General features: G+C 36.3%; 1 protein-coding gene across 2 annotated transcripts in view; it reads right to left on the bottom strand.

Moving 5' to 3' along the window:
- adka (adenosine kinase a) overlaps nucleotides 1-18,609 on the bottom strand; it is a 170,408-nt gene that overhangs the window by 78,897 nt on the left and 72,902 nt on the right. For both annotated transcript variants that reach the window (XM_077237060.1, XM_077237061.1), the window contains exon 5: nucleotides 2,309-2,481. In XM_077237060.1, the coding sequence (XP_077093175.1) occupies nucleotides 2,309-2,481 (173 nt within the window). The remainder of the gene's footprint in view (nucleotides 1-2,308; nucleotides 2,482-18,609) is intronic.

Below are 18,609 nucleotides of genomic sequence, written 5' to 3'. Positions count from 1 at the left end.
CATGGTTACAAAGCTAGTTTGGGGTGATCCCCTTGACAAAAAAAGAAACTGATTGTAATTTTCACAGTGGAACATGCAAGATGCAGATCTGACACCCTTCCGCTTGATGTCATCGTGTTAATCAAAATCAAATCCATTAAGGCATAATAAGCATTTAGAGTGGCAGAGTCACGCTGATCTGACCAGGCAGATTGTGTCAGACTCTCCTCCACGCTATCATTACCGCTCACAGAGAGAAGCAGTGCTGAGAGGAAGGGCAGACCTCTCGCTGCAGGCTGTAGAGCAGTGACCTCTCCTTCCCCCCTCCCAAGCCAGTCTTTTACCACCGTTTCCCGTCTGGCCTGTCTCAACGGCGGCTGTGTACAGGTGCGCTGCATAGCTGCAGGGAGAAAGTATTGAGGAAGATATTGATCAAGCCGCATTCAGGCCCTGAGCTGCAGGTCTGTGAATCTCCTGTAATGAAAGGGTCTGCTTTGACAGGTGAGGCGCTAATGAGAAGAGCCTCATAAGGCCAAGGCTGACAGCTCTACAAGCCACTGCTCTTTCAAACTGTCTCTAAATACATAGCCTTCGCACACTAACTCTATGACAGTCTAAACAATGAGACCGGTCCCCATAAATCTCCTTCTCGACTTTCATTTATTCCCGAGCTACATGGGTCCTTTTACACATACGTAACATGACCAAAAGTATATGTACTCCAAGGTGGTCTATGATACCTGGAGAAAGCTATCCGTTACCATTTGCTTTTATCAAAACTCTCTTAACATTAACCCTTTTACAGCAAGTGCGTGGATGGGAATAATGTACAATAAAGCAACCAGAATGATTTAAAGTCCCTCTCCTTTGTCAGCTCGCCTCAGAAGGGACACACCTGTGAGCGGTTGCTCATGTACACACACACTTGCAATAGTTTTTTTAGCAGCTCTGATTAAAAGGCAATAGCATGGCTGACAACATGCAAAACAAATGCAGATCACCACCTGAACGATCACGACTGCCTCTGAGGTGCATCTATTATTCAGATGATCTCACTGACACTGGTGCCCCTGCAAATGCATGCATTTTTTTTTTAAAGGAATAGTCCTCCCAGGAACGATTATTTCATAAGTAAAGTACACAAGTTTTTCAGTGTAACTCCTAATAATACAAAAACAGTTTATAGTGACCACGTCTCTCAAGCTCCAAAATACAGTGTTTCCTGCATTACTACTAAGCAGCACATTTGTGACTATACAGCACAAGACATATTGTTTCTTGAACAAATGACTCTTATGAGCCAGTTCATTTAGAGAATATTTTTAGAGTGGTTATTAGATAAATCCCAGTTACTAGACTCACTAACGGAACCAGAATGTTTTAATCTTCATTTTGTGATGTCTGACTAATAAATACAAGTAAAACATATATAATATAACAATAATATAAATGCATATAAGTATATATATAAAATGTAAATAAAACTATAAATAAATAACTATAATTAAAAATATACGTAGCTATTATTGCTAATTAACAAATTTAATAAAAAGCTAATAACAAATAATTTATATATAATTTACAATTTATTTCTGATTTGTCACATCTGTTCTGTTCAAATTCAAAATAATCTCAAACTTTTAAGTTTTTTTTTTCTTTTACTAAATATTTCTGACCAAAAGCTAAAATAATCATTAATAAAATCATTAAGGAACCACAATCATTGAGAAATATTCAGAATAATTAAACTCATTATTATTAAGCTCCCACTCTGACTTTCAATGGCATCTGATTTTTATTTTTTGATAACAAATTTTCCAAAGATATATGGGGATGGTCAAAGAATGAGACCGCTATCCATAAGGAGTTTGAACCTGCTGTTCATTTGAACAAATCCCCAGAGTTAATACAAATTACAGATTTATACAATGATAAGTGATATCTTGATAACTTAAATGGTTACAAATCGCATTCTCTTCGCAAACAAAGAAATAGTAAATAACACTTAAACACATCAAATGCTCAAATGTTCAAATATGTAGGTAGCACATAATTTGGCCAAAGCAGTTTCACATATCTGCTCAGTCATGGAATCTAGCACCCTTCAGGGCCAAGTCATGCGGTGTATCAAAATACCTCTGTGCTGATCTAACCCCGGCAAATAAATAAATCAAGAGCTCTGGCGGAAAAGAGCAGAACAGCCGGCGAGGGAACAGTGAGTCGCAGTGCATAGTGAGGTGGGGTGTGTGAATGTGCACTGGGTATGTGTAGGGGGGTGCTATCCTGAGGAAGCGATAAGGGCGCTCCTTAGAGGAAAGGGGTGGCTGACCTGTTGTCGCCAGTGATGCAGGCAGCGCAGGTCCCCGTGGGCTCCTCGCTCTGCTCGTAATAGTGGGCATCCACGTTGGCCTCCTCTGCCTTCTCCTTCAGGATATTCCCGAACGTATCCTTCCCGATGCAGCCAAAGAAGGTGCCAACTTTGTGCGGCTCCTGGATCATCCACTGAGAGTTAGGACAGATCGAGCGGGTGGGGAACAAAAAGGAAAGAGAGGAGGAAAAGCGATTATTATAACACGTAAACAGCTTCCATATCTGAGAGTAAAAAAAAGACTGGAAATCAAATATCCAGGAACTAGGAAGTTGTCTATATATTGACAATTCCTGGAAAGGCAAAATGGACCGTGGTAGAGGGGCCCTGTGCGTGCAACTCTGCAAGAGAATAACTAGTGAAAACAGGAAGTAATAGCAAACTGATAAGGAGAAAAAACAAATACATTTATTTGAATTCAGGGTTAAAAAGTGGTAAAGAAAGAGAACAATGAGTGAGTCATTGTTTAGGCATTTCAATATAATGTAGGGTTTGTTAGAAAACTGACAGCAATGATCAATGATGAAAACTCAATTGTGTGACTACAACAGCTTCAAATTCAAAACATTTAATTTTTCCTAAACCTTATTTTAACATTTTCTTTTTTACATTTATTATCAATATTTTTTTTATTTTTTTTTACCATGTTTTGGTATTAATAATTTGAACTTGACACAATGTATTTTAATGTTGTGCTCATGGTGCTAGATGCTAAAAAAAATTAGAGATGTGATGCAAATGGTAAAAATAATTCTAACAAATATATAAAGTATGTACACGGACAAGCAATTAAGAAAATAAGATAATATTTATATTTTGAATATTATACATTGATTACATTTAGACTAATTAGAAAAAAAATACAGTACAAATACAGTATAGGCCTAAAGTTTAAATAAATACATTCTTATGGGGAACTTTCTTTTACAAAAGCTAAATGGGAAATTATTACTTTCAAAATATAATAAAAAATAAACAAAAAAAGTGCATTATGTTAAAAAAGTAAACATTTTAAATTATTTCTACTGAACAACAGGCAAGTCAATTCAGCAATAATTTATCTTAAATATAAATGGATATGGATAACACTAATTTTACGGCTGATACCAGCATGGCCGCCAACATAGAATCCATCCTTACACATTTGTAGACCTAGTAATTTTTTCGGCACTGAAAGGGCTGGAGCTATTCAGATTGCATTGAATTCTGGTCTTATAAAAGCCTCTGAATATAAAGTAATCAAGTCTGATGGAGCAAAACCTTCACAAAACTGATGGAATAATGAAATGAGACACAGGATGTCTGTCTGTAGGCTGCGTTAAACTAGATTACAGGGGAGCACTGATTCCAGCATCCTGGACGGTGGCTCACCACAAACACTGTGACATTGCCACTTTTATGGGGATGATGAAAAGGTCTTTCTAGGTTTTTAGTGCTGTGGGGTTTAACCTCCGAAGATTTATTAGAGTACACGGTGCTACGTTTGCTGCTTTTATTGCAACCTTGCAATGTCTGTTGATGGGGCCCCTTGTGAATGAGAAGCTCTGCCTGAGAGATGACCTGTATACATGAGAAATTAATCACTCCAAACAAAGAGTTGTGTCTGTCTGTGGAGCAATACACCTCTGTTTACAGTGTGGCAGTAGTTATGTACTGTAAGACTAAAAATACGTAAACAGCCTAAATTGTTGATGGGGCAAATGATGCAGTGGGCACCCCAGGTCCTATGAAATCAACATTAAACCGAGTTTACAAACCATTTTACTTGAAAAACTGGAGATAATTCTGGTCAATCTGTCAATCAAAACTTTTGATTTGCAGCTGCACTACACTTCCAATTTCTTAATTATGGATTTACTCCAAGAGGTATTCAATGACTTGGAAATCTTCTTGTATCCATCCTCTGCTTTGTGCCTTTTAATTACTTTTTCATGGAGTTGTTTGGAGCCTTCATGCTCATGGTGTAAGTTCTGCCACAATACTGACTTGCCAAATTGAACCTTCCAGATGGCGTATTTATACTAAAATCAGTCAAAAGCCCTTGACTGCACACAAGTTATCTCCATTTAACTTTGAAAAGGGGTGAATACTTCTGGATTTTATAATTGTCATTATTTTGGATCAAAGCCTAATTAAAAGAATAGTTCACCAAAAAGAAAAAAATTCTTTCATCAATTAATCTCTTATAGTAATCAAAACCCATAGGACTTTCATTTATCTTTAAAACATGAAGATTTATGTCCCTCCATTATATTACTGCCATTTCAAAAAGTTCATAAAGACAATGTAAACTTAATACATTTAAAGACGTTTAATCCAAGTCTTCTGAAGAGACACAATGGTTTTACTGTAAATGAACAAAAGTATAATAGGTTTGGAATGACAAGTTAATTATGACTTTTCATTATATAACATTCATAATTATATATTAAGATATATCCTTTTCACTTTTATTCAATGCAATTATTATACATTTATAATGATTTTTCATTTGTGGGTGAATGTAAGTCTAACGTAATTCAGTACTGCAAAACAACAAACATGAAAGTCCAAGGGTGGTAAATACTCTACAAACAAGCACTAAAATACCATGAATGTGCATTAAGAAAGTAAGGTCACTTTTGACAATGTTGACTTTAAAATAAAAAGAATACCTCTGATGAAATGCTTTAAATGCATAAATCGTGATTACTCAAGAAGCAAATGCACCACCCTTTCTGATCACCCCAGCATAATCTAACATTTCCTGCGGTCATCTCACATCATTCCTGCTGCTACTGTTTACAGACCCAACACTTGCACATGACACGCTGCGTTGCATTTTAACTGCACCTGGTGGAAAAACACTCACTAGGTGCAGTTACTTGACAGTAAACTGGAGGGGGGTTTGTAAAACACACATCTTAACATATACATACCAGTATTGTGATTCAAATGGTATATGCATACATCTTTGATTGTATTGTAGACAGAAGAGCTGCAATGATTAGGAAGGACCAGGTCGGGGCTGGCCTCTAAAAACAGCTTGGCACAGCACACACCTTTGTTCCGACTCTCATAATCAAAGCCATCCAAAAACTGCAGCCAATCAAAGAGGTCCGCTGTGAAACACCAGTCTATTCGTCTCCATATACTGCAATAACCCCCCTCCTGCTGACAATTACTTTCAAATGGAGATCTAAATAAAAGATGATATGTCCATTAAGACAAAGAGCTATCTGCAGGGTCGCGGGGAGGTCGGTCTGCGGCAGGCGTAAGGGATATTCATGCTCAGTCACATCCCAATTACCCGCCAGCAGCACTGGCAGGGTGTGAGCAAACGTGCGTGAGGGAAGCTTCATTATGGAGGGGGATGAAGTGCTGAAATTAAACAGCAGTGTCTCCCGCTGCGTTGAGCCCCCCCGGCCTAGAGCACGCAGCCTGGCTCTGACATAATGTGGCTGCACGTGGTCACGTAAGCGAAGACTCTCACACACGCTGTACTGTATGCAAGAATACATTAGGGTTGTTTGGGAAGTGAAGAGAAACATGCAAACAAAAACAAATAAATTATGCAAAATGCTGATGTTTCCTCAAAATTTGCTGATCGTATGGAAAAGACTGTGTGTGGGTTTTTTTTACATTAAGACTACAACACAGCAGGTAGAGCCAGATTAGGCCATTATGGGAATAAAACATATATCAAGACATGCATGCATGTCAAAGTAAGCAAAAATCTTCCCATATCCCAAAACTGTCCATGCAGCTTGGTGGGCACTCGTGCAGTCATAAGTATCTTTTACTTTTTATAAATCTAAATTTAAAACTTATGTACACTTATGCATCGATGGATGGGAAGTTAGAACTGGCTCATATTCCGCATCAAAACAATCAGCAATCAGTGTAGTCAAATTACTGAACAAAGGACTCTTTATGAGCAGTTCATTTTCAAACAAACAAATACAACCGAGTTAAAGAAACACGCATTACAAATTTTGTCAGCAGTATTTTATAAAAACAAATAAATTAAATATACACTATGCATTTAAAAAAAGTTTGTGTTTAGAAAGATTAGAAAAAATAATATTTTTTATTAAACAAGGATGCATTAAATTGATCAAAAGTGACAGTAAAGACATTTATAATGTTAAAAAAAATTACATTTCAAATAAATGCAGTCACTTTGCTGAACCACCTAATCATAAAAAAATGGGGGGGTGGGGGGGGGGGGAGATCACGGTTTCCACAAAAATATAAAGCAGCTGTTATCAAGTTTGATAATCAGAAAGGTTTCATTTTGCACCAAATTAGCGTATTAGAATGATTTCTAAAGGATCATGTGACAATGAAGACTTACATTTAAAATATATTAAAATGGGGGAAAAAATATTCTAATATTTCACATGACTGTTTTTACTTTATTTTCAATCAAATAAAGGCAGCATTGGTGAGTATAAGAGACTTCTTTAGAAGTCATATAAAAAAATCTTACCATCCCCAAACTTTTCAACTGTAGGAAATATTACCACATTTATATTTTGTTATTCATATAGTTAAGATATATTATTGGTTTGCATATATGCTGCCTCTTTAATAAAAAAAATAAAAATAAAAAGTTTGTCTCCGATTTTTTTAAATAAATCTATTTATCAAAAATCATTGTTTGGAAATGGAATTGCATTTTAAAATATTTCTTCGATCAAAATGAATTTTTAATGAACAACAATTATTAAATTCCTTACAATTCCCATTTCTCATTTCATCCCAAACAAGATATTCCTCTAAATGTCTGAGGGGCATTAATTGTTAAAGAAGTGAGGGCTTTTTCACAGGGAGGTGACCCAGCACGTATCCCAGCATCCACCAGCTGCCACTCCTCTTTGTCACATGCTTGCTGCAGTTATCACTCAATTGCCAGAGGACAATCAGAGCATCCGCTGACAGCCCCTTGCGCAGCACAGCCAAATACTGGGCTCCATAACAGAAGCCCATCAAGGTTCTGACGTATCAAAGCACATGGGAAAAAACCCCTAAGAGCCTAGACTGAAGTGATCCGTCTCATAATCACGGCTTCTCTTTTGATCTATACCACAAAGAGGCCGACTACCAACTACAGCAGAGCCGTGAAAACCCAACAAACTGCACTATAATTCAGGTAAAAGAGCGACATAACCTAATTTTGAACTATAATCCTTAGAAAATCCCAATGTACCTCATGCCAGGGGGCTTAAAAAGCAGGTTGGAATACAATGCCTTATTAAGGTTGACTGTTTGGCAGAACTACGGAAAGGCAAAATTAGATTAATATGCTTTTGACACACTGTAATAATCTAATAGCATTTAGCTCAGTTATCCCAGGCTTAAACAATGGCAATGAATGCTCTTTAACCTGAAAAGCTCCAGAACCCAGCCAACACGTCTCAGGATTAAAAGCCCTCTGTAACCTGATGGATGCAACTCCAATTACAGGCTTATCAAACTGGCAAAAACCGCAGCGCGACTATTTATAGACCGAACTGAAATAGCCAGCGCCTGCCTCCCAAAAGTGGTCATGAGGCAATCTGGCCCGCACAAGCCGCCTGCATCAAGCGATTTCTCCACCGAAACTTGACGAGTACCCTCTGTGTGCTGACGTGGGCCACTGGATGTGACTGATGCGTGTTGTGCGTTCGCGTGTCAGTTTTGAAGCTAACTGAAAGCAGCACTTGACAGAGAAGAGAGAATGATGTTAGCAGAGAGAAAGAGAGAAATGAAAATGAGTCATATCTCTAAGGACGCAGACAGAGAGGAGAGCTGTGCACAGGCACGGCTGTCACTGGCCGCAGACACATGAATAAATAAAGGCATTATAATGAAGACAACTCGCCGTCTGCCCATCAGAGCCTGCCCAGCCTGGCACCAAAGCTCAGGAGGTAGAGAGGGAAGAGAAAATGAAAAAAAAAAAAAAAAGAAAGAGCGAGAGACAGAACAAGGCAGGGGAGGAAGAGAGAGCGGCACATCACCATGATTGACAATGATGAGCACTGTCTGCTTCTATTAAATCAGTCATTGCTATAGGACTCAAGTCTCTACTCTCTCAATAGGCTAACAAGCTCAGGACTTCACCGTTTCCATCACCCGTTTACTCTCGCGTCCCCCCCGCAGAGCGAAACATCTGGTCAGTTCTCTTATCTGCTTCATTTCACGCTCAGGTGGCTTAGTGAGGTGTTGTGTGCCATTTTTTCCCCCCGTGTGCCCAGTGCCAATGGTGTCATATTTGGACTGCTGTCTGTGACATTCTCTTTCACACCTCCCAATGCCGGTCTGTTACCATGTCACATCCTCACCATAGCGACAGGGCCGAGGAGGAAGACAGCCGGCGATTCGGCGAGGCATGATCAGATGCGTGCGGGCCTGTCAGAAGTCTTCCTCGCTCTGTCCAGACTAAGAATAGGTCATGCTGGTTGAGTCATTCAAGAACCAACAGGTCGATTAGTGAGATTGACTAGTTTATCTGGAGCTTTCTTTTTTGTACAGTCTAGTTCAGGGGTGTAAATCTCAGCTGCTGGAGGGCAATAGCCCTGCAGAGTTTAGCTTCAACCCTGATTAAACACACTTGATCCAGCTAATCAAGTCATTCAGGCTTATTGGAATACTACAGGTGTGTGTGTGTGTGTGTGTGTGTGTGTGTGTGTGTGTGTGTGTGTGTGTGTGTGTGTGTGTGTGTGTGTGTGTGTGTGTGTGTGTGTGTGTGTGTGTGTTGAAATTAAACTGCAGGGCTATAGCTCTCCAGGAACTGAGATTTGCACCCCTGGTCTAGTTGAAAAAGACAAAAACAGATCTGGCATAAACTAATTTTGTTGCTTGTCAAGCTAATCATAATTAACAGTGCTTCAACTACATTAGTTAAGCTACGAACAGAAAGTATCTAACTATACTGAATCTATTAAGGATGTCAACACATAAGTATCCAATTACATTACGTAATTTGTAAATTAGCGGCAAATTGTTTGAACTGATAAATGAACAATAAAACCGCTAAAATGAAAACGATGATTAACCCTTCCTTTTACAAGAACTACTGTATATGAACCAAAGGATTCACAAGAATGAATCGAACATGACAACATTTCATATGAAAAGACCATTTTAGAAAGAAAGGACTTTTAAAATGAATTGGAGTTTCCAATGTTACAGAAAGAAAGACAGACAGATAGATTGATAGATAACACAGGGCTTTCTTGAGACCGACTAGTTAACTAGTAGTTCACTAGTACCCACTGACTAGTTGATTTTGAAAATATGTAATTTCACACATCCCTCCCTACCCCAGACAAACAGATCTGGCGACATGTTGAACATACAGATCTGTACAGATCTCATCTTTTCCCAACCACAGCCGGGGAGCAACAAACACGCAGCCACGCTTCCCTGTAATCCCAGGCATTTCTGCACCATCTAATTTTCTCAGAGTGTAGGCAGACAGAGATGGAGGGGGAAAGTGTGAGGGGAAAAAAATGTCTCATTACATAAGCTGCTTGTGCGACTGCAGTGCCCACACCATCCCAATAAGTGGCAGTTTTAGAGCAATCTAACGTAACAATCAAGGGACACACAAACACACACAAGCAGAGAGCTGCTGGGTTATGTGCAGGAACACAGACTGTTTATATACTGTGTTGGACAATTTGTTCAGAACCAGAGTTTTAGTTCCCCACTCCAGGTCTCTGTTAAGATCTGGTTCTGAACTGAATTATGATTGTGTCATCATGACATCAAGAGAAGCAGCAAATTCTGCAGGCAATTTTAACAATAAAATGAAGCATTTTTTTCCACACATGCTAAGTTCTCTGAGAAAAACAAGATTCTGTATCATTTTGTAAGAAATTAACAATAAAAATTATACAGGTCATTTTTTTATACTACCACCATCTTTTTCATATTGCTGTCTTTGAATACACACTATATAGTAATATTCAAATGTATTACCAATATTATTTACTTTGATGTACAGTATTTTTTTTTGGGATAATGGTTAATATAAAAATATTATTTATATACTTTTATAATATTTATTTAAAATTTGATTCAAGCTTCTGTAATAGCGGCGGCAAACACAATACTGACTTGTTGCATTAATTCAACATTATGATCTATTCTTTCTCACTATAAAGTCTGTTAACAGTACAATTACATCGGCACATATAAATGTTTTATTTTTTTACACCAAGAGGTTGATTTGTAGCAGTCTGATAAGATAAGACAAAATACTATATAAGAAAATAAATCTAAAGTAAAAACTAAACTAAAAATGCAATCAAATGAATAAATAAATTCATCTGAAGTACAGACAATGGCTCTCAACCCAACCAAACAAACCAAAGTCAGGCCTTCACCAAAAGCACCAGTGTGAAAGTGTCCTCAGAGAGGAGAGAGCAGGAGGTGTTCGGGTCTCTGTGAGAGCCTGTGAATGCCACTTCCCCTCTTGGCCAGGGCGACGGCATCCAGTGTAACTGTGCGGTGTCTTGTTTCGGACAAGGGCTTGGGAGAGAGAATGGAGTTACCAAATGTCTTTGAACACTGGGGTAGCACAGTGTAAATGACACCATCCGGTCTGACTCTCTCCTTTTCTATGCAACTCACACATACTTGTAAGGAACCACCAGGTGCTATCTGCTGAGAGATCAGATCAGAGGCATCAACGAAGGCCCATTTCCCAGACTAACCTTTCAGACGCGGCCGAACAGAATGCTTGCGCATCAAGGTCATGCAGAGTTTATCTGACAAACATACTGGTTTTCCCTATCCAACTGGTTAAACATACAGTACAGGCCTCTGTTGTTTAGTGCTGGAGAGGCCTGCTGAATTATTCATAAGACAAACAAGCCCGTGCTGCCGGGGCTGACGCACAATGATCTGTCACAATGGACTCTTTCTATTGGGTGTCCTGCAAGTTGGCGCGCTCAACGGGGGCATAGTCTGGGAGACTAGGTTCTCTCTCAATCTCTCATTAATATGAGAGACAGAGGTTGTGAAACCCACCGGTCAATTTATGGCTAGAGTTTATCTGGTCGTAAAATGGCGCTTTGCGCTTCTCGGCCCAGGACCATGATGCATGGGAGGTTAATCCAGTCTGTGGGGTGAGGGGGGTTAGAAAGGGGAAATAGTGTGTGAGCGACAGAAACTTCCCCTACCCAGACGGAGCTGCAGGTGAATTGTTTTTGCCCCTGAACCTTAAGTTGACACTGTGCTTTGATCTCCCGCACATGCCAGACGCCCATAGGGAAAAGATCAGTGGCGTACTGGGACAAATACGTGTGTGTTGGGGGGTGGGGATTGGAGTGTGAGAAAGAGAGGATGTGAGAAACAGGGGGAGGGGTAGACAGAGAAGTGTATGAGAATGTCTCTTAAAAGGCTAGTTCACCACAAAAATGACAGTTGCGTAGTTGTTTACTCACCCTCACTTAGGCCTCATCCACACTACTGCGTTTTAGTTTAGAAACGGAGATTTAAAACGAATACGATCTCAGTCCACACCAGCGTTTTAGCTGCGTATTAGAATTGATCTCCGTTCACATTAAAACGACTGAAAATGCGGATCACGTGACCATTCACCTACACTGGGCATGCGCATGCCGGTGTAAACAGGAAACAGATTGACTATTCCTCAGATTTCGCTGAGGTTGATAAGTGCCGATCTGGACATTCGAAAGTTTTCGCACCATTCCTCAGGAACCACAACTTCATTGATACAATTATCCCACCATGTGCTGGTTCTTCCCGGCTTAACCCAAAACCAACGCTCCATGTACGGTCGATACCGCCGCTGCACACGGGAATTGTCACAGATCACTGGAATAATAGTTTGCCTCCGGCGCATGTAGGCAGTTATAGCATTGTAAAATGCAGAATTTACTTGCACTAACGTAACTGGTAGTCCAGGCTGTTGTTGTATGTTTTCTTTCGTTGTATGACACCCAATCAGAGAGCCGAGCGAGAGCCTCTGCATCATCGTTTCTAAAGTCCTCCGTTTTGACCCGTCTTCACTAAAACGCCCTGCGGAGATTCACAACGCAAAACGGGGTTGGCAGAGTTTCTAAACTTCTCCATTTTAGGTCTTCATTTTTGCCGTTTTAGTCTGGACAGGAGGTGCAAACGTAGAAAAAGGTCTCCGTTTCTGAACTAAAACGTAGTAGTGGATGGGGCCTTAGATCCACTTTCTACCATGGAACACAAAAGGAGATGTTAGGCAGAATGTTCACTGAGCTCTTTTTCCAGTGAAAAGTCAACGAGAACTCCAAATATGAAAAATAAGCAATATGAAAGTACTATGCTATGACTTGTGCACTATATTCAAAGTCTTCAAAAGAGAGATTACATTTCAGTTGAGATATTTAAGTCATTCAAATTCAGAACAGCATAAGATCAAGCAAATTATAAATTATATTTTCAAGTACAACAAATACTAAAGTACTAATGTGCATAAGGGCTGGGTGATATATTGAAATATCCACAATTTTACGCTTTTATGCCTAATTGTTTGGCCATTAGGTTCCCTAAAGACCATCATTAGTAGTCAGTAAGTTTGATTTATGTCATGAATCGGTTTAAACGTCAATGAATCGATCCAAAAGTCAGGTTTAATTTGTCTGTCATCAGTCTCTTCATGGCTTTTTAAATAAATGAAAAAATAATAATGTAAAAAAAAACTTCTCGCATTACACATTTCAAATATAATGACCAACAACAGCTAATTGTTAAAATATTGTTTTTTTTATCATTTGTGGAAGAAAAATAAATAAAATCACTGTTTTAAACCAATTCAGGTAAATTATTTTTTAAATAAGATGCATGTTAAATAAATGCAAACCATCAAAAAGCAGAAAGATAATGAGATATACATTCTTGTATTGATATATTGTCCAACCCTAATATATAGTATTCTACATAATACATAGCAGATTATACAATAGTATTACCAGGTACTATTAGAATATATTAACACTGATCTCCATAATGTGATTTGTATTCATGCATGCATCATGCTTATTAATGCTGTGACAGAGGCCACTCACTTACTGGGTGGTGTGTGTGTGTGTCTGCATCAAACTGGATGTTAACTGACAGCAAATAAGCTACGGTAAAAGGTTTCAAAAATTGTTTGTGTATGATGGTAATAGTGGCTCGGGGCTTGAACACCAAACAGATTCATTGAGCTCCTGTTTGTCTTTCCCAAGCCCTGCAGCTTGATTCTGAAACAGAAGACCAGGAGCCACTCTAGTGCAATTCATGGTGTGTTAATAAACTCCCCTGTTTGACAGGGCTGTTCATTGCTCTGTTGCATTGTGTTCTTTTATCGGCACAAATTGACCCCCCCCCCCCCCCCCCCTTCTCCGAGAAAGAAAGAGCCTTTCAAATGCTGCAGGCAGCGCTCCATTCAAACTGAGCTACAGGATCAGAGGCATTGCCGAGTGACCTTTGACCCCACAGTGCGGCAAGGGTTTGCAAAGCAACAAAAAAGGGGTTTTACACCCCTCACAGCCTGACAAGAACATGACAGGAAATTATCAATTTATCCAAAGAATGAAAACAAGCCAGGAGAAAATTGAAAGCCCAAGTTAATTAAAGCATTTTTTAAATGCACACATGACAATCTTTTATGCAAAGGTGAATATGAGTCCCGTTTTTATTTTGTTCACCATTAAATGCCTAATTGAATGCAGAATTGACAAGAGGTCTTTGGGTTTCTTTGTGCAGGTTGCTGAACAGGTAGAGACATACAAGGAGGAATCTTTCAACTTCTCAATGACACAGATGTGGGATAAGCAGTGATAAAATAAATAAATAAATTAAACAATAAAAATAAAAACCGATGAATTGATTACATCCATTTTGACAACTTCAAAATATATGACAGACAAAAGATTATAGCACTTTTTTTAATCGATAATAATAGATAATAGATACAAGGAACCCAACGAGGAAAGTGTATGAGTGTGGAACGGTGTAAAAATAAAGTGTTGAGCAGTTACAACATTAAGAAACAACTAGCAGCTGTGTGTATGCGATTACATGTCTCTGCTGTGAGCAACATTATCTTACCCCCCGCTCGACCCCCCCTGCCAGGCCTGGAAACATCTGTGGGAGTTTAATGGAGAGCAGTAAGACTTATATCTGGCGGCTGAGATGACTGTTTGAGACATGAGTGAGCGCGGAGTGCCTGATTTACGAGACCGACAGCACTCCAGATTCCTCACTTCACTACAGCAGAGCCGGCCCAACGCTTCTTCATTAATCTCCATAAATACTGGCCTGATAAATAAAAAAGCCCCACTCCTGTGAAAAATAAGGGTGCCATTACCAAACCATAAAGCAAGCTGTCTCGATTGCCCCGTTTAAGTGTGACAGTATGGGCAGAGCCTGCACACAGCATGCCCTGATGCTCTGGAGTATGGTTACTGTGTTAAACGGGACAATCTATAAGCTCCATACAAACAGTATATATCATCATTTAATTATTTCTGCTGGAAGGTTTCCATTGGCAAAATTTTTACTTTAATTTTTATTTTATTTCACTCGTCCCACCAAAAAAATAATAATTAAATAAAATGATATTGTGTTTGACCCATGCAACCTTACACATGATTTGTTTTTACTTGAAATCATTTAAAACAAAATAAACTAGAAAATAAAGTTTGATGAGACAAACTTTAAGTTGGCTTGAGAAAGCCGGACCAGAGAGTTTGAATAAGTTTAAAGTTTAAAGAAAGAAAGATTAGTTAGAAAGAGAAAGAAAGATGGATTAGTTAGAAAGAAAGATGGATTAGTTAGAAAGAAAGAAAGATTAGTTAGAAACAAAGAAAGATTAGTTAGAAAGAAATATAGATTAGAAAGAAAGATTAGTTAGAAAGAAAGATAGATTAGTTAGAAAGAAAGAAAGATTAGTTAGAAAGAAAGAAAGAAAGAAAGAAAGAAAGAAAGAAGAAAGATTAGAAAGAAAGAAAGAAAGAAAGAAAGAAAGAAAGAAGAAAGATTAGTTAGAAAGAAAGAAAGAAAGAAAGAAAGAAAGAAAGAAAGAAGAAAGATTAGTTAGAAAGAAAGAAAGAAAGAAAGAAAGAAAGAAGAAAGATTAGTTAGAAAGAAAGAAAGAAAAAGTAAAAAAGAAAGAAAGAAAGAAAGAAAGAAGAAAGATTAGTTAGAAAGAAAGAAGAAAGATTAGTTAGAAAGAAAGAAAGAAAGAAAGATTAGTTAGAAAGAAAGAAAGAAGAAATATCAGTTAGAAAGAAAGAAAGAAAGAAATATTAGTTAGAAAGAAAGAAAGAAAGAAAGAAAGAAGAAAGATTAGTTAGAAAAAAAGAAGAAAGATTAGCTAGAAAGAAAGAAAGAAAGAAGAAAGATTAGTTAGAAAGAAAGAAAGAAAGAATTAGTTAGAAAGAAAGATTAGTTAGAAAGAAAGAAAGAAAGAAAGAAAGAAAGAAAGAAGAAAGATTAGTTAGAAAGAAAGAAAGAAAGAAGAAAGATTAGTTAGAAAGAAAGAAAGAAAGAAGAAAGATTAGTTAGAAAGAAAGAAAGAAAGAAGAAAGATTAGTTAGAAAGAAAGAAAGAAAGAAAGAAGAAAGATTAGTTAGAAAGAAAGAAAGAAAGAAAGAAAGAAATAAGAAAGATTAGTTAGAAAGAAAGAAAGAAAGAAAGATTAGTTAGAAAGAAAGAAAGAAGAAATATCAGTTAGAAAGAAAGAAAGAAAGAAATATTAGTTAGAAAGAAAGAAAGAAAGAAAGAAAGAAAGAAGAAAGATTAGTTAGAAAGAAAGAAGAAAGATTAGCTAGAAAGAAAGAAAGAAAGAAGAAAGATTAGTTAGAAAGAAAGAAAGAAAGAAAGAATTAGTTAGAAAGAAAGATTAGTTAGAAAGAAAGAAAGAAAGAAAGAAAGAAGAAAGATTAGTTAAAAAGAAAGAAAGAAAGAAAGAAGAAAGATTAGTTAGAAAGAAAGAAAGAAAGAAGAAAGATTAGTTAGAAAGAAAGAAAGAAAGAAGAAAGATTAGTTAGAAAGAAAGAAAGAAAAAGAAAGAAAGAAAGAAAGAAAGAAAGAAAGAAAGAAAGAAGAAAGATTAGTTAGAAAGAAAGAAAGAAAGAAATAAGAAAGATTAGTTAGAAAGAAAGAAGAAAGATTAGCTAGAAAGAAAGAAAGAAAGAAGAAAGATTAGTTAGAAAGAAAGAAAGAAAGAAAGATTAGTTAGAAAGAAAGAAAGAAAGAAAGAAAGAAAGAAGAAAGATTAGTTAGAAAGAAAGAAAGAAAGAAAGAAAGAAAGAAAGAAAGAAAGAAAGAAAGAAAGAAGAAAGATGAAAGATTAGTTAGAAAGAAAGAAAGAAAGAAAGAAAGAAGAAAGATTAGTTAGAAAGAAAGAAAGAAAAAGTAAAAAAGAAAGAAAGAAAGAAAGAAAGAAGAAAGATTAGTTAGAAAGAAAGAAGAAAGATTAGTTAGAAAGAAAGAAAGAAAGAAAGAAAGATTAGTTAGAAAGAAAGAAAGAAGAAATATCAGTTAGAAAGAAAGAAAGAAAGAAAGAAATATTAGTTAGAAAGAAAGAAAGAAAGAAAGAAAGAAGAAATATTAGTTAGAAAGAAAGAAAGAAAGAAAGAAAGAAAGAAAGATTAGTTAGAAAGAAAGATTAGTTAGAAAGAAAGAAAGAAAGAAAGAAAGAAAGAAAGAAAGAAAGAAGAAAGATTAGTTAGAAAGAAAGAAAGAAATAATTAGTTAGAAAGATTAGTTAGAAAGAAAGAAAGAAAGAAAGAAAGAAAGAAAGAAAGAAAGAAAGAAGAAAGATTAGTTAGAAAGAAAGAAAGAAAGAAAGAAGAAAGATTAGTTAGAAAGAAAGAAAGAAAGAAAGAAAGAAGAAAGATTAGTTAGAAAGAAAGAAAGAAAGAAAGATTAGTTAGAAAGAAAGAAAGAAAGATTAGTTAGAAAGAAAGAAGAAATATTAGTTAGAAAGAAAGAAAGAAAGAAAGAAAGAAAGAAAGAAAGAAAGAAGAAATATTAGTTAGAAAGAAAGAAAGAAAGAAAGAAAGAAAGAAGAAATATTAGTTAGAAAGAAAGAAAGAAAGAAAGAAAGAAAGAAAGAAAAAGAAAGAAAGAAAGAAGAAAGATTAGTTAGAAAGAAAGAAAGAAAGAATTAGTTAGAAAGAAAGATTAGTTAGAAAGAAAGAAAGAAAGAAAGAAAGAAAGAAAGAAAGAAAGAAGAAAGAATAGTTAGAAAGAAAGAAAGAAGAAAGATTAGTTAGAAAGAAAGAAAGAAAGAAGAAAGATTAGTTAGAAAGAAAGAAAGAAAGAAAAAGAAAGAAAGAAAGAAAGAAAGAAGAAAGATTAGTTAGAAAGAAAGAAAGAAAGAAAGAAGAAAGATTAGTTAGAAAGAAAGAAGAAAGATTAGTTAGAAAGAAAGAAGAAAGATTAGTTAGAAAGAAAGAAAGAAAGAAAGAAAGAAGAAAGATTAGTTAGAAAGAAAGAAAGAAGAAAGATTAGTTAGAAAGAAAGAAAGAAAGATTAGTTAGAAAGAAAGAAAGAAAGAAAGAAGAAAGATTAGTTAGAAAGAAAGAAAGAAAAAGAAAGAAAAAGAAAGGAAGAAAGAAAGAAAGAAAGAAAGAAAGAAAGAAAGAAAGAAAGAAAGAAGAAAGATTAGTTAGAAAGAAAGAAAGAAAGAAGAAAGATTAGTTAGAAAGAAAGAAAGAAAGAATTAGTTAGAAAGAAAGATTAGTTAGAAAGAAAGAAAGAAAGAAAGAAAGAAGAAAGGTTAGTTAGAAAGAAAGAAAGAAGAAAGGTTAGTTAGAAAGAAAGAAAGAAAGAAGAAAGATTAGTTAGAAAGAAAGAAAGAAAAAGAAAGAAAGAAAGAAAGAAAGAAAGAAGAAAGATTAGTTAGAAAGAAAGAAAGAAAGAAAGAAAGAAAGAAAGAAAGAAAGAAAGAAAGAAAGAAAGAAAGAAAGAAAGAAAGAAAGAAGAAAGATTAGTTAGAAAGAAAGAAGAAAGATTAGTTAGAAAGAAAGAAAGAAAGGAAGAAAGATTAGTTAGAAAGAAAGAAAGAAAGATTAGTTAGAAAGAAAGAAAGAAAGAAGAAAGATTAGTTAGAAAGAAAGAAAGAAAGAAAGAAAGAAAGAAAGAAAGAAGAAAGATTAGTTAGAAAGAAAGAAAGAAAGAAAGAAAGAAAGAAAGAAAGAAAGAAAGAAGAAAGATTAGTTAGAAAGAAAGAAAAAGAAAGAAAGAAAGAAAGAAAGAAAGAAAGAAAGAAAGAAAGAAAGAAAGAAGAAAGATTAGTTAGA

This window comes from Siphateles boraxobius, unplaced genomic scaffold (assembly GCF_051911475.1).
Source record: "Siphateles boraxobius isolate OS27281-9 unplaced genomic scaffold, OSU_SipBor_1 20, whole genome shotgun sequence".
In the NCBI taxonomy this organism is placed as follows: domain Eukaryota; kingdom Metazoa; phylum Chordata; class Actinopteri; order Cypriniformes; family Leuciscidae; genus Siphateles; species Siphateles boraxobius.
Note: the sequence above shows the minus strand (reverse complement) of the source record. Positions and strands in the feature narration are given on the sequence as shown.